Source organism: Eutrigla gurnardus, assembly GCF_963514095.1.
Source record: "Eutrigla gurnardus genome assembly, chromosome: 8".
Taxonomy (NCBI): Eukaryota; Metazoa; Chordata; class Actinopteri; order Perciformes; family Triglidae; genus Eutrigla; species Eutrigla gurnardus.
Window position 1 is genome coordinate 19,727,312 of NC_139922.1, and position 22,545 is coordinate 19,749,856.

The 22,545-nt window shown below is 38.7% G+C and overlaps 3 protein-coding genes across 4 annotated transcripts; 1 reads left to right on the plus strand and 2 right to left on the minus strand.

Moving 5' to 3' along the window:
* Positions 1-1,252: 1,252 nt before the first annotated feature.
* nemp1 (nuclear envelope integral membrane protein 1) lies at positions 1,253-7,790 on the minus strand. The gene is made up of 9 exons (XM_084016389.1): positions 7,666-7,790; positions 5,481-5,602; positions 4,998-5,214; positions 4,647-4,719; positions 4,467-4,560; positions 4,232-4,346; positions 3,297-3,522; positions 2,764-2,940; positions 1,253-2,051 (listed from the first exon to the last, which is right to left on the minus strand). The coding sequence occupies exons 1-9, from the start codon at positions 7,775-7,777 to the stop codon at positions 1,895-1,897; spliced, it is 1,293 nt and encodes a 430-aa protein (XP_083872515.1). The 5' UTR covers positions 7,778-7,790; the 3' UTR covers positions 1,253-1,894.
* Positions 7,791-10,552: 2,762 nt separating this feature from the next.
* cd63 (CD63 molecule) lies at positions 10,553-17,910 on the plus strand. Its single transcript, XM_084014647.1, has 8 exons — positions 10,553-10,690; positions 11,406-11,491; positions 15,254-15,442; positions 15,611-15,685; positions 15,780-15,878; positions 16,059-16,202; positions 17,056-17,139; positions 17,451-17,910. Exons 2-8 carry the CDS (start codon positions 11,426-11,428, stop codon positions 17,514-17,516), a joined length of 723 nt encoding a protein of 240 aa, XP_083870773.1. The 5' UTR covers positions 10,553-10,690; positions 11,406-11,425; the 3' UTR covers positions 17,517-17,910.
* On the minus strand, positions 17,896-22,501 carry letmd1 (LETM1 domain containing 1). Of its 2 annotated transcripts, XR_014597531.1 has the most exons (10): positions 22,321-22,501; positions 21,559-21,713; positions 21,177-21,292; positions 20,966-21,048; positions 20,579-20,765; positions 20,240-20,341; positions 19,975-20,127; positions 19,754-19,850; positions 18,866-19,138; positions 17,896-18,830 (listed from the first exon to the last, which is right to left on the minus strand). XR_014597531.1 is itself a non-coding variant. In XM_084014646.1 (9 exons), exons 1-9 carry the CDS (start codon positions 22,434-22,436, stop codon positions 19,062-19,064), a joined length of 1,086 nt encoding a protein of 361 aa, XP_083870772.1. In that variant the 5' UTR covers positions 22,437-22,501; the 3' UTR covers positions 17,896-19,061. The 2 variants fall into 2 exon arrangements, 1 of the variants encoding a protein (XP_083870772.1); XM_084014646.1 differs by having other exon boundaries at positions 17,896-19,138.
* Between the last annotated feature and the right edge of the window lie 44 nt (positions 22,502-22,545).

A 22,545-nucleotide genomic window follows, 5' to 3' on the forward strand; every position in this document is an offset into this window, starting at 1 on the left:
GATATGGTTCATTGAAACTAGAGTGGGAGAGAAAATGATGAATACCATGTTTTTTTTACCTGCAACATATACTCAAAGCAACCTGATGCAAGATAACAGTATCTTTCCCAGTTCTGCTTCCACTTTCAATTTACTGTGAATTCACTAAATTAGATAGGAGGTACTGATTGTGTATCCTGACTCAGATTGTGGCAGATAGTTTAACTGTATGCCAGTCATCACTTTGTTTTCGAAACAGTTACATGGAAAGGTATGCCAAAGGAGATGGCAGATAGTGCAGACATTTATACTTTTTTAGAAAATGAAGAATCATATTTTAACTGAATATTTAAAGCCCCAACATGGGCAGGAAAACCAAGAAAAAACACTCATCAATTAAGGGATTGAAGTAAAATTCTGTTTTAGTTGTGAAAGACATACAGTACAACGCCATTCATACTGTTGAATCTATTTTCAAAATAATAATCTAATAAAAAGAAGCATCTAAAAGGGCAGTATTAATAACAAGCACTCTACCTAGACTCGATCATAAGAGGACATTGATCTATAACAATATTGACAATGGATTAAGTCATTTATCAAAGTATTAATTTAATTAACATTAATCTAGTATTTTGGACAATGGAGAAACTATTTGGCAGTGGGAACATCTGGTGGGCATTTTAAACTCTTTCATAGATTAAATTATTAATAGAAAATTGAAAAAATTACTTGGCACTGAAGATAAGTGTGGACGTAGTATTCAGATATTTTCCTTACTGTAAAAGTATTAGTATAGTAGTAAAGTAAATTACAGAAGTACTAGCAGCAAAATGTACTTACAGTATCAAAAGTAGAAAATAGTCATTTGACTCATCAGTGTGATTTTTATTTATTATTAGAAAGTATAAGTAATATTAAAAAATGCATCATGATTTATAAAATGATCATTTATTTTGTATGTGAATCCTGATCTGCAAATTAACTGCAGCTGTCACGTACATGTGGAGTAAACTGTACAATATTTCTCTCTGAAATAAAGGGGAGCAGAAAGAAGCATAAAATGGAAACACTCAAGTAAAGAAGTGTCTCAACATTGTACTGAATTACAGTACTTGAGTTAAGAAAACCTATTTGTACCCACTTTACAAATGACAACTCAGCTTTTTGGTTTCAAATGCATTACATAAATAACACAGTCATTTGGACATATTTACATCATGCAAAATTTGAGTCCTAATAATGTTATACAGTGATGCTAATGCACGCACCCCCAGAGCTCAAATATATTTTTTATTCAAAAACTTCAGGGACACTTCTAATTTATGTTCATTAAAATGAAAACGGTAAAATACAAACTTGAACAAACATTTCGTCCTCAAGCAGAAAGCTGTGATAACTATTGACGCTATCATGCTGCTGGTCAAAAAGGTGAGAGCATAGAGCATGGTGTACCATGCATGTAATCTGGATGCTCTGATCCCATTTAGAAGGGCTGTGAACACAATGTTTTAAAAAACTTAAAACCTTTTTGGAGCTAAAGACTACACAAACAACCACCACACAGGAAAAAGTTAAATAGTGTTCACCATCCAAAAAAAAGGGTCCCAATCACAGCATCTCCTTATATGTAATCTCAATTTTAATATAAGCCTTTGTTCCCTAAAAAAAAGGAGAAGAGATCTGGCTTTAGTGCACAGTCTTTGAAACTACATCACTTTGCCTACTACGCCATTCTGCTTGTTTTTCCTTGAGAACCCGGACACAATCCAGGGTTTTCTTAAACTAGCCTCCACAGTTATCACTCAGAAGTCAGTCCAGACGTTTGCACTGAAGCCACGGAGAGCCGTTCTCTTGGCACCTTTCTGAAAGGCAATATTTCTCTCTATTTCCATACGTCCCACACGGTGCCGTCTCACTCCGGTTTCATCATAGGCTTAAAATCGTCTTCCTCGTCATCCGTGTCAAAAAATTCTTCTTCGAAAAAAGATCCTCCAAAACCGTATTCCTGTGCATGCACAGACACCTCGTTTGGCATCAAGTGAGGAGTCCCCTCAATGAAATCGGCAAACCTGTGGATTAAAGTGATATTATCAGAATTTTAGACATGTACTGGTCTTTAGGAGTACCTACACACTACACTTACAACTTAAGATGACATTTGGCCACACTTCAGTGAAAGACATTTTGGATAGATTCATACCCCAAGCATAATAAAGCAAAATTGCAAGATAAATCTTCTAGATGATTGTGATATAAAGTGTATTTATAAATTTAGACAACACAAAACAGTACATATTAAAAGTGTGCATCTACTTTTCATGTTTTACAACATTGAGTCAAAGTAGTTTTGATGAATTCATTGCAAATACAAAATAAATACCTAAACCACCACTGATGCAGCTATTTGATTGAGTCAAAGTTAAGGGGAAAATTTGCCACATGGATGTCCAATCAGTCTTGATGGGAAATGTAGTCAATATATTTCTCAATGTATGATGATTGACCCAGAAAGCTACATCCTAATCTTTATCTTATATCATTGTCAAGAAGTCCTTAGACCTACTTTCATTTTATGTGGTATGGTGATGCAACATGAAGGCTTCGAAAAGGGTGTGGGTGAATACTTTTTATTCAACAGACCCAACTGTAGTTTTAAGTGTGAATCAGGAGTGTCTTTATTTTTGTTGAACCAAGCTGGGTTAAAACAGCTTAGATTTCGTCTTAAAATACATGTGTTTAACGAATTATATACTTCTATGAACAGAAAATCACAATGGGCACCTTTTTGGGGACTGAATCCTGGACACTGTCTTCCACGGGCTAAATTCTGGGCTGTTGCAGTGCTTCCTCAGCTCCTCCAGAGCACGCAGAGTCTCTTCCTCCCCCTGCTTCTGATACTCCTCCTCAGTCAACAGGCGACGTGGCTCTGGCTTCCAGCGAACATAGCCTTTTATTTTCCTGCACAACACAGAGCTCAATAAAAAAAAATGCTCAATAAAAAAAAAGCTCAATAAAAAAATCCAAATGATAAGAAATTAATATGAGTATGTGTTTTATAAAGGGAGAATGCAATATAACAAAGTTCTGCACTTCAGTTGAAGCAATATGAACTTGGATAATTCAAAAATGGTGGAAATAAGCAGACATCATGCTGTCTGAAGAATATATATGACACTCTTGTTTACAACCACAAAGCTACATTATACTGCATGAGTTAACAGGAACACCAAGTGACCTGTAGTAAAGAGTGGACTTTCAATTTAATATCTTACTGTACTCTAACGCCACCTTCTGTCAGCATTGTGAACACCCACCTCCATGCAGCAACCGTCAGAGAGACCGGGTACTCCAGATGTTTGGAGAAAATAGCAGCTACGATGAAGGCAAAGGCAACTTTCTGAATTTGAATCCCTAAATAAATCAGAAGCAGGCCTAATAGCTGCAGTGTCCATGACAAGATGTTGATGCTCTTCTCATCCACCAGAGGACCGTAACGGTAACAAACAGCAAAAGTGATGAATCCCACGACTGCTACATAACCTAACGGGGGAAAAGACATATTGACTTAGGTTTTTTAAGAACTTTTTTTTTTAGAACTTACCCAAAATTATTGAGTTTCAGTGATTTAGAGGCGTTTCCTTGTCGGCAGCCCATCATACATATTGCATTCTGGCCCTTGTTGTTTTAAATCACAATACTCATATATGCTTAAATGCAGGACTAAGCATTACATAGTACAGAAAACAAAGGCAGAAGACTAATCCGAGTCAAGGAATTCAACAGACGCCCATTTAGGGCTGTCACGATAATTACACTATCGACTTATTGCTACTTATAGCACCTTATTCTTATCTGTATGAACATAGCCTTGATCAATTTTGCTGATCTTGATATTGCCTGTTGTGTTTACATGTTTGTTTGTTTACATAAGTCACAAACATTTTAGGGCCCTGTGATAGACTGGTGTCCTGTCCAGGGTGCACCCTGCCTTTGATAGCCAATGATAGCTGGGATCGGCTCCAGACATTTTAGGCAATATGATGCCTGAATAATCAGCAGGGTAGATATGTAGTAGTTATCGTGACAGGCCTACACAAGTTCACTTAAAAAGGTAATTCTCAAAGTTTCAAAAGAGGCGATGCTTAACTTGCATGCTCACTGTTCCAGCTATTTAATATGCTAAATTGAGATTTGTGCTTTTGTCTGATGTCACTATCTATATAAAGTTTGTGTTAACAAGTGTCCGTACCTAAAGCCACATTCCAGTGTTCTCGCAGAATTACGCCGAGGTTCCTGCAGACAAGTTGGATGGCGTACACAGAAAACGACCAGCCGCCAACAATCAAGACATAAAAAGGGCTTTTCTGCAATCACAGGAAACAAACAAACAAACCAAAACCAAAAAGAGTACAATAATTAGGTATGGGGCCAAAGTGATACAATTTATAAAATCACGGGTATTAGTGGGCAATAAAGTTTCTTGCCTTTGGTAAAAACCGTGCCAAAATGAAAAAGATGATGATGAGAGAGGCGATCATGCCTGTGCTCATACCAGCAGAATAGAAGAAAAGTTGACTCCTTCATTTAAGAGAGGGGGAAAAAATGCAATAACATATTACAATGCAGTTAAATCCAAACAATGGAATAAGAGTAAGGAAAGTTACCTGCTCAGTGATCCTGCAAAGAAGAACAAAATTGTTCCAGCAAGGAATACCAAAAACAGATAGATATCAAACTCTGCAAGGAAAAAAAAAAGAACATTGTGTTGACCATCTAATATCTGTCAATAACCATCCATCCATCCATCCATCCATCTTCTACCGCTTATCCTGTATTCAGGGTCGCGGGGGGACTGGAGCCGATCCCAGCTATCATTGGGCGAAGGCAGGGTACACCCTGGACAGGTCGCCAGTCCATCGCAGGGCCGACACGTATAGACAGACAACCATTCACACTCATATTCACATCGGTCAATAAACGGGCAAATGAATTGTGTTAAATTTGTTTTCACTTACTACGAAGGGGCTTGACAGTGTAGTTTGATTTGTCAGCAGGCTCGATCTTGAAGCATGTCTGCTTGCTGAACAGATTGATGTTAATGGTGGTTTCATTGTGCCGCTCACGTAACAAGCTCTGAAACCAGCCCCAGACAGTGAAGTGATCGAGGTCCTGCAGCTCCTCCTCACCTGCCACCGTTTCTACCTTAAACACGTTTGAACTCCAGACATTGACCTGTCAGAATATTAAGTTATTAAAGCACTTTGCCATAAGGAACGGTTTGGATAAAGTGCTGTAAGATGGGACCTTTGTTAACCATAACTGTTGACACTATATCCTGGCAGAAGCTTCTGTATTACAACATATTTAAACCACATATAATTTGGCCCCAAGTTACTCCGACTAGGGAGAACATTCGGATCATAACACATTCTTACATGAACATTACCCAATGGTTTTGATTGTGAAAGTGCATAAAATATATACTTTATACTATATACCTGAATTCTTGTCCACGTTTGCCTCCATGTCGGCAGCACAGAGTTTTTGTAACAGAACCTGTTGGGCCCTGAGATGACGTACTGCTCCCCATCCTGGAGATCAGTTACTGGATGTTTGTTACCTGTGTGTGATAACCAGATTCTTTATGTATGTAATACTAAGACTGCATCACATTTTACTTTATAAGATGGACTGATTCATGTAAGAGATAAAAAAAAAAAAACAGCCTACATTTTATTTTTCTGATAGCACATAAGTAACATTACATGTCAACTTTGATATATATACACAGTGGGGCAAAAAAGTATTTAGTCTGCCACCGATTGTGCAAGTTCTCCCACTTAAAATGATGACAGAGGTCTGTAATTTTCATCATAGGTACACTTCAAATGTGAGAGACAGAATGTGCAAAAAAAATCCTGGAAATCACATTGTAGGATTTTTAAAGACTTTATTTGTAAATTATGGTGGAAAAAAAGTATTTGGTCAATAACAAAAGTTCAACTCAATACTTTGTAATATAACCTTTGTTGGCAATGACAGAGGTCAAACGTTTAGTGTAGGTCTTCACAAGGTTTGCACACACTGTAGCTGGTATTTTGGCCCATTCCTCCATGCAGATCTCTTCTAGAGCAGTGATGTTTTGAGGCCGACTTCAAACTCCCTCCACAGATTTTCTATGGGGTTGAGGTCTGGAGACTGACTAGGCCACTCCAGGACTTTGAAATGCTTCTTACGCAGCCCCTCCTTCGTTGCCCGGGAGGTATGTTTGGGATCATTGTCATGCTGGAAGACCCAGCCACGTTTCATCTTCATGCTCTCACTGATGGAAAGAGGTTTTGGCTCAAAATCTCATGATACATGGCCCCATTCATTCTTTCCTTGACACGTATCAGTTATCCTGTCCCCTTTGCAGAAAACCAGCCCCAAAGCATGATGTTTCCACCCCCATGCTTCACAGTAGGTATCGTGTTCTTGAGATGCAACTCAGCATTCTTCTTCCTCCAAACACGACGAGTTGAGTTTGTACCAAAAAGTTCTATTTTGGTTTCATCTGACCACATGACATTCTCCGAACTCTCTCCTGGATCATCCATATGCTCTCTGGCAAACTTCAGATGGGCCTGGACATGTACTGGCTTAAGCAGGGGGACTCGTCTGGCACTGCAGGAGTTGATTCCCTGTCGGCGTAGTGTGTACTGATGGTAACCTTTGCTACTTTGGTTCCAGCTCTCTGCAGGTCATTCACCAGGTCCCCCCGTGTAGTTCTGGTATTTTTGCTCACCGTTCTCATGATCATTTTGACCCCACGGCACGGGATGAGATCTTGCGTGGAGCCCCAGATCGAGGGAGATTATCAATGGTCTTGTATGTTTCTTTTATACAGATAACGAGTTCAAACAGGTGCCATTAATACAGGTAACGAGTGGAGGACAGAAGAGCTTCTTAAAGAAGAAGTTACAGGTCTGTGAGAGCCAGACATCTTGCTTGTTTGTAGGTGACCAAATACTTATTTTCCACCATAATTTACAAATAAATTCTTTAAAAATCCTACAATGTGATTTCCAGGATTGTTTTTCCACATTCTGTCTCTCACATTTGAAGTGTACCTATGATGAAAATTACAGACCTCTGTCATCATTTTAAGTGGGAGAACTTGCACAATCGGTGGCTGACTAAATACTTTATTGCCCCACTGTATATATATTTTAATGTTAAACGAGCACTACTAATAGCTGAAGTACTAATATATCACACAGGTGTTAATTTACTATTCAATACACTCTGTGAATACCGCGCAAGTTGCTGCAAATATGAATTGTTTCGGTTAAGTGACTCACACGTTTTATAATTAGCAAGCTAGAAATAACCTGTGGGCGGGGCGAGGGTGTAAGCTCGAGCAAAATAGTTTAGGTTTCGCAGGTTTGTTACAGCAAATCTACAGCGGCTGAATACATGATTCACGTAAGGTAAATGTCTCCCGTACAAAGAGACAGAATCAAGAGAACAGCGCCAGTAGCGGACGAGCTAAGAGAAAGGCTTAGCGTCAGTTAACTTCGGTACAGTTTCACTTTATCAAAAAAAAACAAGCTAACATGAGTTAGCCTGAGCAACGACACTTGTTTAAAATACGTATCGTATTAATTGAGGATTCTGTTATTGCTGCCCAGCACGGCTTCTTACCTGTATCCTTGTGTCCTGAGGTTTGAGGCAAACTGATGAGCAGCACCATGAAAACGGTTAATTTGGCAGTTATAGGGGTGAAACAGTTTATCATTTTCATGCATCCCGCCATGATGATCCTTTGTCCCGCCCCTTCCGCCTCTCTGGCACTAGGTTGAGTTACAGGCCGCCCAGCCAATTAAAGAGTCACACTGGATGTCGTCATCGTTCTACGTTGAACATCCCTTCAAGTGCACTGTGGAGAAAGAAACATGGCCATTCATATGTGTACGCGTGTAAATAGCTTAAATGTTGTTGTTTTTGTTATCAATTAGATCAATCAGAATAAAATTAATGTTTATGCTCACAAATACAATACTCAAAAAAGGATTTATATTTACTTTTGTGGCTACTTTAAATGGGTCTAGTAATATCATTGCCTGGATGGGTGGGTAATACTTCAAGAATCGTGGCCACAGTCCTGTGAGAAAGTATGAAACTGTGTATTGTTAATGTTTATAATAATATGTGTCCGCGAACCCGAAATAAAAACAAAGCAAACCATTCCAGACACATGATTTCCTTTAAGTTTGACATAGGTGGAGTACATAAAAGCGATCCGAGTAAATGCGGGCGGCTCAAGGATAAGCTTGACTTAGAAAGTAAGGTTTACCATTGGATTTGTGTTATAAAAACACACTGATGGGTGTAATAAATCGATCTTAAGATGATGTGCTAACAACTGCTTCTTAGTTTCACCTGTGAAACATTACTTAAATACCCAGTTTTAGCCCTTTTTTGTTTGTTTTGTAAACATAACAAACTTAAGTTGGTGGCAGTCTTGGATTTTACAAACTAATTTTGGATTGCTGTCAATTAACACTAGTTTCAATTTACAGTGAGTAAATCAAATTAGTAGATGATATAATCCTTTAGATGTAAATAGCGTGTTGTATTTGACAGATTCTCCCCCAAGATCATTTATGTGCAAAGGAATAAAAAGGACCCAACACTAACTGAACCCTGTGTTGCCCTCTTGTGGACAGTCAGAGGATATTCAATCTATTTGAAGACATTGCTTTGTAAAACAAATCAACAAACTTTTTTTACTGTTTTATTTTGAACATTAAGTAGGCTACAGGAGACAGATATGCCAGCACCTCAATATTGACACACTTTTCTTTTAAAAGAAAGCAAAACACAAACACGAAGGTTGCTCATATATGTGTGTACAGGTAGGCCAACTGTGACTGAAATGTTACATGTCAACAACTATAGGATGGACTGACATGAAGCCTCAGAGAGCTGTTATAGCACAGACTCTTATCTTGTTATACGCTAAACCCCATGACCAAGGCCTACGTGGTGAACAAATGGCTCAACAACATGAGGCTGCATTTTAGATGCATTATCATCGTGTTCCCGCAGCTTAAATGTGGTTATACTGGTTCACAAACGAGTCAAATAAAACTCAATTCCTGATCTTGACTAGAGTTATGCAGTAGTTTACAGTAGTCTGATATTATAGGTCCATTTTGGTTTGCTCAGAGCTGTGGCTCACGCAGGTGTTTGTTTTTTGATACGCTTGTGGTATAACAAGCATACATGGCTACAGTGAGACCACATGAATGTGAGAAAAGGGCAGGCCGTGTCAGAGGTATAACAAGCATACATGGCTACAGTGAGACCACATGAATGTGAGAAAAGGGCAGGCCGTGTCAGAGGTATAACGCTTCTGAAGAATTAGAAGGAAAACACTGCCAATTCAGATAGGTCATGTATGTTATAGTTATTCATGTTATCTCTTCTCGATCAACAACTTGTTGTGGAACAGTGTTACATGCACAACCCAAGCTTTAAATTATGAGTTCTTCCATATTATTCACACAGACTTGTGACTTTCACCACATGACCATAACTTTGTGTAACAAATTCACTGTTTAGTCTTGTGAGAAAAATGATGCTTACTTTGTCACAAAATGAGCAATTGCCAATTTAAACGCTTGTTTAAAATGGTTCCTGCGAATGGTTGGGTGTCCTTTGAATTCTTTGAACATATTGCTCAAGAAGACAGTTTATTCAGCGGTCTGAGGATGTTACTCAGTGTGTAAAAGAGGAAATCATTGAGAAATGGCTGTTTCTCAAGGGGCCTTTGATAAGTTTGACACAGTGTTTCAGTTCCTGTAAATGTAACATAATTGGAATCTCCATTAACAATATCTCTGTTTAAGGTGATGAGAGACTGGGGAGATAATCTGATTCATGTGTTGTGTTCACTGCTGTGACGTTAACAATATATCATTATTTTAGTAATTTAAGAAGCTTTTGGTTTGTCTGGGTTTTTAAAAAAATCCCTGGGCTCCAGGAGGATCTGAACCAGAACCCATTTATATAATGTGTTTTCTTGATTAACAACATTAATAACTGTGTTATTGCCAAAGAGAAAGACTAAACATCCAGCCAACCCAAAATGTGTTCTCAGCACTAGCTTATAACTGATCTATGAGGTAGTTATTATTATTTAATAATAATGTTTATTCTCATTTGACTGATTTATGAAGACGTATGTACATGTAAGAGGAAAATAACGTAGCCTACTTTTACAATCATGTGAAAACTTGAGTTAGTTACTTTCAAATTCAGATTAATACAATATTCTACAATACTTGCTGCTGAAATGTAGTTCATAGAAGTATAAATTAGCAGAAATCTGAATTAAGTTGCCTATAGTACTTGACTAAATGCACTGTTAGTTTTACTTAAGTAAAATAGCTTAATATGGCAATAACTTCTTCTGACGACCACCAGCGAGCAGACCACGGGTTTAGAAACAGACCCATAGCAAATTTGTGGCGAGTTGTGTGTTTAACAAGGGTCCCCGAAGGCAGCATAATGAGCTGCGTTCGATAAAAGGAGAAGTAGAGGAGGTGCGACGTTAGGGAGCCGATGGAGGAGGAGGGACTTTAACGACACAAGTTAAAACATTTCAACACTTCGTCGTCTTCGTCTCTCGCCGCAGGATTATTTAAAAACTTCGACACGAAAGGTAAACCTAAAACAAAAAAAAACATCGTCGAAATATCGACTTGTTTGTTCGCTATGCTAACCGTTTGTTTTCCTTAACAATTTCGGAACGATGTAATTTGCTTCAAAACAAACAAAAGTCAATAAAGACCACGTTTTTTTCAGTTTAACAGTCGTGACGGAAACGTCCATATGTTTGTGTTGATGCAAGGCTAACTTAGTTTTCAAACTTTAACAAATCTAATAAGGTAAACTCGCTGTGGTTGATGTGACCATTTAGTGTGTGACAAAGCAGATATTGTTGCTAACTTAGCGGTAATTAACGGTCCGGGGCGGGGCAGGGCTGGGCTCTGTTGTATACCTTAAAAACGTATTTATTTTTAAAAAAATCTTTCAATTCATTGGCCCAGACGATCAGTTGGAAAGGCATATATTTTTTTTTAAAGTTTTTATGTACAACCCGTCCTTTGTTTGCGAGCCCGTTTACTGTTTACATAAAGTAAAGCGTTGGCTCTGAACTTGTATTTTTGCATTACCATCGCCTCGTTTGTGATTTATTTAAGTTAAAAATGTGTGTCATGTGTGTCCTCAAACTAAAATTAGTAGTTTGTCACAACTGTCCGGTTCAAGACCTTTTTATAGCTAAAGAGTCGACCACATATCATTTTCACAAGCTGATGTAACGTTCAAGTAAGTGAATGTAAATTTGTTTTGTTTTGTTTTTTTTTTAAATCCAGGAAACGGATCCTCATCAGCCATGGGTGTAGAGGGGGGAATGAAATGCGTCAAGTTCCTGCTTTTCTTTTTCAACTTCATTTTCTGGGTGAGTAGCCTCTTTAAATGGTTTGTCTCAAAAGAGGCGGAAGCAGATGGCACCTGAGCATGTTACTGTTTAATTAAAAAAGGGAGCTAATTAAACGATACAGGATTAAAGCAAAACAGGAAGTAAGACCACTCTACGTTGTCCAGTGTGACTTGTCATCAAGATACACTGTTAAGTCTTTTAGGCAGCCACCGCCCCCCCTTGTAACTCTACTTTAACTAGTATGAGTAATCATCTGTCATATCAGCTGATGAGCAAACACACAACCTTTGACGTACCCTCTTGGTGTATTCTTCCTGAACACTTAACTGGCTGACACGCTTGTTGAAACTCATGAAAGCGTGGAAGGAGGACACTCGTCTCATACATCCTGGTTTAAGCCGAGCGTTTCCTGGATGTGACCTGTTTGCAGTTTTTTTTTCATTGTGCGTTTGAGCCCTTTACGTGGGAGAAGTGGTGATAAAGGAATGTGAATCTTATGACCAGATTTCAAAGTGTAACAAATGGCATCATGTGACTCGTCCAGATCAACATTTTTCGTTTTTCCTCCTCTTCCTTCACTGACTCAATGCTACTGAGATCTTTACACAGACAACTCTGTGGCATTGAGCAAAACTCTGATAATCATCGCACACAAGATGGGAGGAAGTACAGCATGACAAAGTATTTATTTGCTCTACTCTGCATATTGATAAGACTTTCAACAAAAACACGTATTTCTGCTTTTTGTTGTTGTCTGTAAAAATCTATTGTAATAAACAGATTACTTTTTATACTGTTGTTTGACAAAACAAGATATTGGAAGGAGCCATTTGGGCACTTATTACGATTGTCCAACAGTAATAAGACTTGATAATGTTGCTTTAACCCCTCCTGTTTATCATTTGTAAGCAGTATATAGTGATTTAATACATATTTGTAACACACTATAATGTGGTTGCAACCATCTACGTTTAGACTGGTATAAAAACAGATAATAAATGAACAGATAATAATATAGGTAATCACATTTGTAATAATGCAAACACAACAAGAGGGGGCCTGTGTTGGGGCTGGCCTTCTGTGTGGAGTTCGCACCTTCTCCCTGTGTCAGCGTGGGTTTTCTCCCACGGTCCAAAGACATGCAGGTACTCTAATTGCCTGGAGGTGTGATGAATGTGAGTGTGAATGGTAATCTCTCCATGTGTCAACCCTGTGATAAACTGTCCTGGGTGTACGCTGCCTTCGCCCAATGTCAGCTGGGATTGGCTCCAAGCCCCCCGCGGCCCTGAGCAGGATAAGTGGTAATATTTGATAGATGGATGTCGACAAATACAGTTAATTAATTACACGTAGAAATGTCCTTACAACAACATAGTGTGTGTTATAAACATTAATTAAATATTTATATTCTGCTTGTAAATGCTAAATAGGCAGGGTTAAAGCAATGTGTTATCCTATTGATGCATTTTTCAGATATGTCCACAGTAAGATTAATCTAGAAAATGTTAGAAAACAGTAAAAAAAACAAAACAAACGCCTTGTCTTGTTTTGTACAGCAGTGTAGTAACAACATTATTCAATAATTTTAACACATTTTAACACACTATCTTGTAGGTGTAAGCAGAGATAAGTGCTCATTGATGTATTTTTCAAGCATTGATAAGTGGAGACTGGTATATAAACAACATATTTGTGATCATAGAACACATTTCAAGTTATACTTGATGACACCTACTGTGTAAGTCTGCTCACAACTATATAATGTTTTAAAATACATATTAAATGTTTATACTGATTTATGGATTCTAAATGACAACACGCCACAGTATTGATTTTGGGGGTTATTTCTCAATTACATTAGTCTATATAATGTTGGGAAATTATTCAACTAATAATTCAGCTCTTTGCATTTTCATCAAGATATGAGATATGAAAGTCAAGCTAAATGGGGGGGGGGGGCTGGACAAACATTTTCTCTATTTGATTGTATTCTCTTTTGTTCTATTCTGTTCTGGGTCTTTGCTCTGTTTACCTGCTCTGTTAACATCCTTTCCTACGTCAGCAATGAGCCACCTATTTGAGTCGAGCTCAAATATTTATATTGGCGTTTCCAACGAGGAGAGGTCCTTTACTGCAGCGAGGGCTTAACTATAAAACACACAACGAGGCACTTCTGTCGATCTTTTTCGAAACTAGAAGGGCACTTGGAGAACGCAGACCTCCGCCAAGGCCAAATACCCATGGTCGCAATGTTCATGACAAAGAATAATGCGTGTGTCTGTCTCGTGATACGGACCACTCCCAAATGTAGTGGGTTGTTCCTTGGTCAATGCTACACCTGACAATCAGGTGAGCAGTTTTATTGTAATCCTGTTGACAGAAGGCATAAGATTACTTCTGGGAGGGGTTCATCCTGGGGCTTCTCTTTATTTGTTTACACTAACTCAAATTTGCTTGTTTAAATGATGTTGAGACAGCTATAGAAAATAAACTGAGTTAATATAGGAAGAAAGAGTTCTATAACAACTCTAAGCTGAAGTATTTACATCTATATCTTGTGTTGGATCCCGCCAGGATGTTTGTTTTTGCATGGTGACCTATAGAGATGATAAAAAGGTCAATAACGTTCACTTTTGTGATATTTTATATACTCAACGATGAATTGAGTAATAGAGAAAACAACGTAATAGTTTCATGCGTGAAAATAAACACGAGTTGAAGCTTTATCAGTCACACACACTTGTATCGGTGTCGAGGAGACTAGCTGCTGTCATGGTGAAGAACATGCAGTTCACTGGGATGTTTACTTTAAAGCCAGTTGGTCCCAGCGGATCCTAGACCAACCACTCGCGCAGTGTTTGTAAAGGATCTAATGTACAGCTCTGGTCACTCCACCCAAAAGCAGTGACACATGAATATCACACTTGATCAGCTGATGATTTCACATCTGCATACGGGAACTGAAGACTGTTGCAACTTCCTCCCATCTATTTAGCAGTAGTGCCTACTCATTTAGCTTGAGTGAGTTGTTCATATGGAAGCAAAGGTTGAATCTTATAAGCAACGAATAACCAATTGTTACATTTAATCACGACTGTTTAATTCATTTGAATTACCCCTTAAAAGCACTGGAATATTTTTACTTTGGTTACCTATATAAAAATGTATGTGGTCTTATTTCCTGTCTTTAACATTCACGATATTTTAAGCAGGATGGCTCTGTAGATGGCAATGTCAGTCTTTTAGTCCACCACTGTGGTCCAGACTGAAATATTGATTGGATTGTCATCTTTTATACAGATATTCTTGTTCCCCTTAAGATATATACGATTTTTCATTGTAATACCACAAGTATTAGAGAAAATTGGAAGCAAGGCTGAGCGGCGACGCTGTATCCAGTCGTTAATATCCATCCATGATGTGATTGAACACGTTACGTGCTGACATGAGCATGTAGCTTAGTGCTCATAGTCCTAGTCTTAGTCCTCAGAGAGCCGATGGCAGGGCTTTAGACTGGAAAAAACATTTGATCTGAATTTTGAATCTGGAGACAAATATAGATTTTTGAAATGGCAAAACATTTTCTGGACTATCAGTCATATATTTCAGCATTACTGTAAATATTTATAAGCGTTTTTTCAAAATGAGGTATTCAATTCCTAATAAAACTCAAATGAATATGGTGTTTTTAAACTTCCATTGTGCTACCAGATAATCTGTGGGCTCAAAACAAAAATGACATGAAATGAGGACAAACTAACGCCCCTTTCTTTCCTGCAGTTATGTGGCATAGCACTGGTTGTCGTGGGAGTCCTGGTCCAGTTGGGTCTTCACAACACCGTGACCATCCATGATGCGACAGCCTCAGCGGCTCCTATCGTTCTCATTGTAATCGGTGTGGTGATTTTCTTCATCGCCTTCTTCGGCTGCTGTGGCGCCTGGAAAGAGAACTACTGCATGGTCACCACGGTAATTCACATAGTGTGGCATCTGTTAAACCAAACAACAACAACAACGTTGAATTATCTTTGTGGTACAGATGAATTATTAATAATGCATGCAAAAAATCATAGTTTAGATTAGTAAACACGTTGTTGAAAGTCGCTTTAATATATTTAATTCCTCTTTTTTCCCCAGTTTGCCGTTCTGCTCTTCCTGATCATCCTTGTTGAGATTGCAGCCGTTATCCTTGGATACATCTTCAGAAACAAAGTGAGTGTAGAATTTCACCGTTTTGTGTGTCACAGCATAGAAGACCCTCCAGAATGATGTGTGGTTTAACTTCCATGTTGTGTCTCCCATAAAGCTCAAAAATGTTGTCCGGGATAGTCTCGATGAAATGGTTTCCGGTTACAAGAACGGCACAGCCGAATTCAGAGACGGTCTGGATAAGCTGCAGGAGCAGGTGAGTCCAGTGTAAATTCTCCTAGTCGCTGTTTGAAAACAACACCTTCACGCAACACCGCTGCATCCTGTTGGTCTGCACTGCATGACGTTGTTTATCTTCGTACCTTCTGTTGACACAAGTTAGATTACTTTACTGCACATGGCTGGCATACCAATTTCATTTTTGACTCATTTGCAGTTGAAATGCTGTGGTGGGAATAGTTCTTCTGACTGGAAAAGCTTCGGAAATGATGGAAACTCTGTTCCTGACTCATGCTGTGTCACTGTCACCAAAAACTGTGGAATCGGGGCCATGACGGACGCTGGCGAAGTGCACCAGAAGGTAAACCCCCAGTTGATGGGTTTCTGTGAAGTCAGGGAACATGGGATATAGTTAAAATTAAACTTTTTCTATGTGAAGCAGCATTTGTAGGAAATGTAGAGTTTGCATTTGCAGTAACTTAACATAGTTGTGATTATGGCTGCAGGAGACAAGAACTCTGTATTTCACACATACATTGTTAATTATCTGCAATCAAATACAGTTATATAATGGCTCAGAAAAATATAAACAATGTTTGTATTAAAAATTAACAGAAATACACTGAAAGCCTCCACTTAATATTTTGTTCAGTCTAGATTTGTCAGTAGGCAAACCTTTAGACTACAATGGTTAATATGATTATTAAAAAAGGGATGCATGTCAAGATCTGTCATAGCAGCTAGATCATCAATGAATATTGAATCGACTCGGATGATAGAACAATGATTCTCTGTGGCAAAACCTTTTTTACAAGAACACACGGAGACGGTTTGTGCGTGTCCCCAAACAGGTTTGTTTGGACATTTGTTTATGCAAAGCCCATGGGGAAAAAAGATTTCCTTATTTGGTGTAATAACAACAACGCGAGGTGTTACCATAGTGAATGCTTTTCTAAGAAAGTTCTTTTAATATGGTCAGAAGAAAAAAGATTTCAAAGGGGGGGAAAAAATCGATTGATTTTGCGCTAAGTATTATTTTCACACTGGGTGTTGAGATGTGTGGTATTTATACGAGGAAGTAAAGCCGAAGTCTAAAAAAAACACAACCGCTGAAAAGACGTCAATGTTTAACCATGAAGCAAAGGCTTTATCGAAACAAGTCAACCAGTGAAATGTCCATATTGTATCTAATTTTTCTTCATTTGTTGTTTTAGGGTTGTCAGGATGCGTTGGAGGATTTCCTGAAGAAAAACGTGCTGTGGTTGATAATTGCAGCTCTTGTTATTGCCGTTTTGCAGGTACGTAACATCAATAAAAAAAACACATAATCTTACCGGTCAGCTGACATAATGGGAAATTCCTAACCAGTTCACTTTTACTACTAAGTATACCTACTGACATGATGTCATTTGAAAGATAGTGTTAGTGATAGTATTTTTGTATTCATTGTAACCTTGTTTTACTGCTTTTCTACTGTCTGGTGCTTTTATCTTGATTCTAAAAGTGCTACGGATGTAAATATTGTATTGTATTATTTTATGTCTTTAAAAAATGTTTTCTTGCAAGCAGAAACAAAAACAGATTGGCTAATATCCATGTTCAATTTCAGATATTGGGCATCATCTTGTCCTGCATGTTGATGAGAGGCATCCGCAGCGGCTACGAGGTCATGTGATCCGGCCCCACACCTGAGTAGGAGTTGTCTGATCAGGTCGCGCTTATTTGGAGCTTAATTTGGAAACTTTTTATATGTGCATTCTATACTTCAGATATAATGCAATGAAAATATATTTCTTCTGTATTGATTTTGGATTATATTCCCATAGGTTAGCATTATCTCTGCTTTGATACGGTATTTGTTTAGGAAATAATAGAAATGATTACTGTCCACCTTATTGTATGTTCTTGTTGGGTGTTGTTCTAACATCTTTTACCCGTGTTAAGACACTGAAGATCTGTTCTTATGTTTGGCTGGTTTCCAGTTTATGTTTTTATTAAAGACTTTAAATTACATTTGAATTAGCTTGAAATGTAAATACAAACGGAAAATAAACTCACCTTAAAAGTTATTTATTTCAGACACCGTTTCATTACAATGTATATAATATTGGCACAGCAACACAACATTCAAAGCCTGTGGAGCAAATACCACCACCACCATGTATGTGTTAAAAACAAATCGTAAGCAGAAGAAAACGTTTGCAACATTTCGGATGTATTGTGTCAGTCCTTGCGAAAAGGCACACAAAGGAAATTGTGCTCTTTCACACAACCCCAGCACTGTGCACAGTGTGGGCTGACCAGGATACTTTAATGTTATCAGAGGCCTTCCAATCAAGAAAGAAGTAAACAAAGTAAAGTGCCAGCTCTGCTGCACCCCACAATATATTCATTTGCAGCTTTTCAGCTTCTCACCACACAAACAAGCTTGAATGTCTTTGCAATTGTGAACATATGATGACACCATATGAATTGGGCTTTGTTTTCATTCTCTTTTGACCACCATTATTAATTGTAAAAAATGGAGTGGAGTGCAAAGGTGAATGCAAGAGAAGCTACAGTACGTGCTTGATGTGAACATGTAAAGACATTAAACGCACCAGCCTAAAATATTGTATCTGTATTTTATGAGTGGAATGAGTGAACAATTTCACAAATCTACAATTCAAATGTTAACAGCACACAAAGTGATGCTGAACAATTTCCTCCTTGTGTCCGTAGGTGTGTATTGATGCGTTAGCTTAGAAGTAAACATATGACAACAGTGGTAACAAACTTGAGATACAGCCACAGGTAATGGTGATAACCTCAACAACACTTAATATAGTTCAGTGCATCAACGTTTCAAAATTAAAGCACCTCGTCAGGTCCTGAATTAGATGCAAACTTTCAGGTAGAAATAAACCTGTCCTATTATGGTAATTTATTAGGTAGAATCCCATACCCATAACGTATTAATTTTCCCAAATCCTGATAAGTTCTAAGGCATCTAGAAATATCGGGATCCTTTTCTTTGCTGCAAACCTACTTCAAGTCTTGGGCTAAGAATTGTATTTCTTTTCTCAAACCTTATCATCTTGCCAAGAAGAAGAAAACATTTTTATTCCATGGCAAAAAAAAAAAAGTTGGCGACACTCACAAGTTGTGCTGAGCCTGCCCAGTGCACGAAAGTGGCGCAACAGCAAAAGCGGATTGTTGCCGGCTTCCTGTCTGCTTCCTGTCAGTGGCGGCTTGCACTGTTGGGGTAGTTGGCGGAGAGAAATACTATGCAGTGCAAAAGGAGTGACACCTCTGATTCTGCAGAAAAATAGACAAAAGAGGCATACAAAAATAATATTAGATATTGTATACTTTAAAAGGCAAACTCCACAACAAAGTCTGGTTCCAGGTCTAGAATACTACTGTGTATGTGAACAAATTTGTATTAAGCCTTTTGTGGCTTCAGAGGGAGTTGCATGAAGTCTGAAGAATACAGGTGCATTGTGGGCAACGTAGGCAACAGGTATTCGAGACGAAGAAGAATGCATGTAATAAAAAAAAGATTATATCTCTGGTTCTGCTGCATCAATCTTAATCATTAATTAATAATAATAATTGTCCATCGTGAGTATGACATGGTAGTAGTAGGCATGAAATGTTATATCTGTAACGTACGCGTTTGAAAAGGTGCTCAATGACAAATTCAGATATAAGAGTGGGTTGCACCAACAGGGACTAGTTCTCTAACCAGATTGAATCATGGTTGATCTATAAATCATGGAGAGTGGTATCAGTCTTCTCAACTAACCCAGCAAGAAAACCAATAAGTATATTTGCTATTTTTCTTGAAACATTAGATACAAACAGACATGCCAATACAATAAGGCTAAAGTCAAAAAATTACAAAAATGCTGCACATCCAAATGGAAATACCTTTCAGTGAGGAGGACACCTGGAGCCACTGGGATAACCACGCACGACACTGATCGATGCCAAGACTATTAGGATGGAGCCCCCTTAGATAACAAGCCTAAAACAGAGAAATATATTGTGTTTAAAACACAGCGCATCAAGGAATAGTGTTGACTTGTAAATTAAGGCATAAAGTTTGGTAAGTGAATATAAAATGTGCCAAGTCATGGAGAGTGACTGACCTTTCTGACTTCAATGTCACTAAGCTGGTGAGGGCCCATCCTGCTGAGGGCCCGGTCCAGCTGGAGCAGCTCCAGGGCATGACTGTTCAGCCGCCGGCCAACCAGGAAACCCGGGAGGCGCGGAGTCAGGAAGAGCAGGGGGCTGACTTGTCTCTGATTGACCATGAAGACAGACAGGAGAGATATTCTAGTGGTGAGCAGGTCCAACTCTTGGGTTTCATGTCAACTGGTGGACTTAAGTGAAGCATGAAGGGGTGTTACTGACCATCTGATGCACGCTCATCCTGCGTATACCCAGAGGAGGTCCGGAAAACAAGCTCCGAACCGCCAGGATTTCCGACACTTTAGGATTTGCTCCACTTTGCACCTGAAAATCCACGGAGAAGTCAGTGGACACGTTCATGGGATGAAGGATACAGGTTCAACTTGTTGGTTTACTTGTATATGTACACATGGAGACATATGTGTGTTTCTGAGTAAGTAGTATTCATTTAAAATGAAGGACATTGATCATTAAGTCTTTTGTAATTTATATATATTTTAACATATTTCCAATTGATTGCATTTTAATAAAAAAAAAAAATGTTCTGATGCCTTCACTTACTTTAGCACAAAGGTCCTGAAGACGACTCTGTAGCTGGCCATCTTTGACTCGTCGGCTTGACTTCTCGAGCCCTTTGAGCACTGGCCCGTGGTGCTGGACCCTGAGGGAATGGTACAATCCTTGAAACTCTACTTGCTGCTTGGGAGTCCAGAAATGAGGGATCAGGAACTGGCGGGGGAAAAAGTACCTGGCGGTGAACAGCAGGGGATGGTATTGTAGAGGCGAAGGGATGTTAAAATATATATCAACAGGGACAAGTCAGGGAGATCCAACACTGATATTAAGGTACATAAATTACTATCAATCATTTCAGAACAATTTGCTGAATGAGAATCAAAAGGAGTGCTAGCCGAAATAAAAAAAGATGGTTACTTCAGAGTAACTCACATCAAGACAAAAACCAGGTTGTTTGCAAAGGGAGGGATGGATATCACCGCCATCGGAGCAGCCTTTAATACGTCTCTGCGAAACTGCAAAACAAAAAGATAATACACATTAAAAGGCAATGTAGTAAATTTTTGTTTTCCATTTTAATATGAACTTCACAGAACTGGACCCAATATTTTGGATATGATTCATGGTGGTGGAGGAGACGCACCTGTCTGAGCTTCTCCATCTCCCTGTAGGACAAATCCTTGAACTGCACTCCATCAGAGAACATCCTGGCTTTTATCCTCTGCACATCTTTGCCATCTTGGAAGAGTAGCTTGAATCCTGAATTGATTCAATGAAAAAAAGAAAAACAGACCAAAAAAAACCCAGAGGGTCTTAATCTGGGGGAGTACGTCACTAACTGTGAGCACAGACTGCCCACATGGCGTGGAGTTCATAGCCTGTGACCTAGTGTCTTCACCAACAGATCTGAATGTAATGTATTCTCACAAGCAGCAAAATAATCAGTGTGCATCTCAACAGAAATACCATTTTCAAAAATGATATAGTATTGACGATGTCAGAGGTAAGTTAACCGTTGATCCTACCTTCCACAAGCGTGTGATGGAGCACATAAAAGCGAGGAAATCGCCTTTTGAGGAAAAGTTCATATTTGGTATTAACCCTCTGGAGCTTGGAGGAAACATATTGACCGATGCCTCGTCTAACTTTGGACGATGAGTAGTGTCTGCACAAAGGCAACCTGTGGAATGGAAGACGTGAATATGAATTTTAAAAAAAACAACAGAATTAGCAGCAATTCAAATGGATTAAAACGGCAGAAATAAACTCAGATCTGGCAGAGAATACATACATACACTACAATATAATAATGGACAATAATTGACAGGCATGGACAAAAATATGTTTAAATAATTTAAGTAAAAGAGGGCCTACTATTTCTCCACTTGCTGCGATTAATAGATATGATATTTACCCATGAGGATAATTAATCCTATCAGGAATAGATTAGTTTAAAATATCCACAAACACAGAGACATGTCAACTTTAATTGAATTGATAACCATATGCTATCATATGTTGACACAGAGCAAATTACACGTACATGCTCAGTCAGATAAATTAAAGACAAAAAAACATGTGTTCCAATGACACAGCAAAGTACCGACTTAGACATAAAGTCGACAACTCATTTCACGTCGTACATCTATTTAAATGTTTCTTAACAAACATCAAACGGTTGAGGGTTTTATGATATGCGGCTAGCTTGAGCAAAGGTTGAAGTGGGACGCGAGCATAACAAAGTGACAAATCGTGGACGAACGAAGCACGCAGAGTTGTAAACATACCTCGACTGACAGGACACATTAGGAGAGTGAATGCCATTTGCTATCCCGTTTATCCCGAGACCACACAGCCGGGTCAAAGACAAACGGCTACACAAGCTGGAGCAGAACAGCGCCATGTTTGACCACACAGTGACGTTCCGCCTACGTTACCGTAATGACGGTAGGCTCGCTCGAGATGAACTGCGGCTCGCCTGGAAAGTAGACGAGAGCAGGCGGCAGCAGCAG

Bases quoted from the DNA above. Each gene is read 5' to 3' on its own strand.
- nemp1 (XM_084016389.1), bottom strand. From the start codon at position 7,777: ATGGCGGGATGCATGAAAATGATAAACTGTTTCACCCCTATAACTGCC. The intron at 4,561-4,646 runs GTAACTTTCCTT...TCTTAAATGAAG, and splicing joins TTTGCAGGATCACTGAGCAG to GAGTCAACTTTTCTTCTATT. The intron at 2,941-3,296 runs GTGGGTGTTCAC...TGTGTTGTGCAG, and splicing joins CTGACGGTTGCTGCATGGAG to GAAAATAAAAGGCTATGTTC.
- cd63 (XM_084014647.1), top strand. From the start codon at position 11,426: ATGGGTGTAGAGGGGGGAATGAAATGCGTCAAGTTCCTGCTTTTCTTT. The intron at 15,443-15,610 runs GTAATTCACATA...TTTTTTCCCCAG, and splicing joins ACTACTGCATGGTCACCACG to TTTGCCGTTCTGCTCTTCCT. The intron at 15,686-15,779 runs GTGAGTGTAGAA...TCTCCCATAAAG, and splicing joins GATACATCTTCAGAAACAAA to CTCAAAAATGTTGTCCGGGA.
- letmd1 (XM_084014646.1), bottom strand. From the start codon at position 22,436: ATGGCGCTGTTCTGCTCCAGCTTGTGTAGCCGTTTGTCTTTGACCCGG. The intron at 21,293-21,558 runs GTAGGATCAACG...GAATCAATTCAG, and splicing joins CCATCACACGCTTGTGGAAG to GATTCAAGCTACTCTTCCAA. The intron at 20,128-20,239 runs GTCAGTAACACC...ATGGTCAATCAG, and splicing joins GGATGAGCGTGCATCAGATG to AGACAAGTCAGCCCCCTGCT.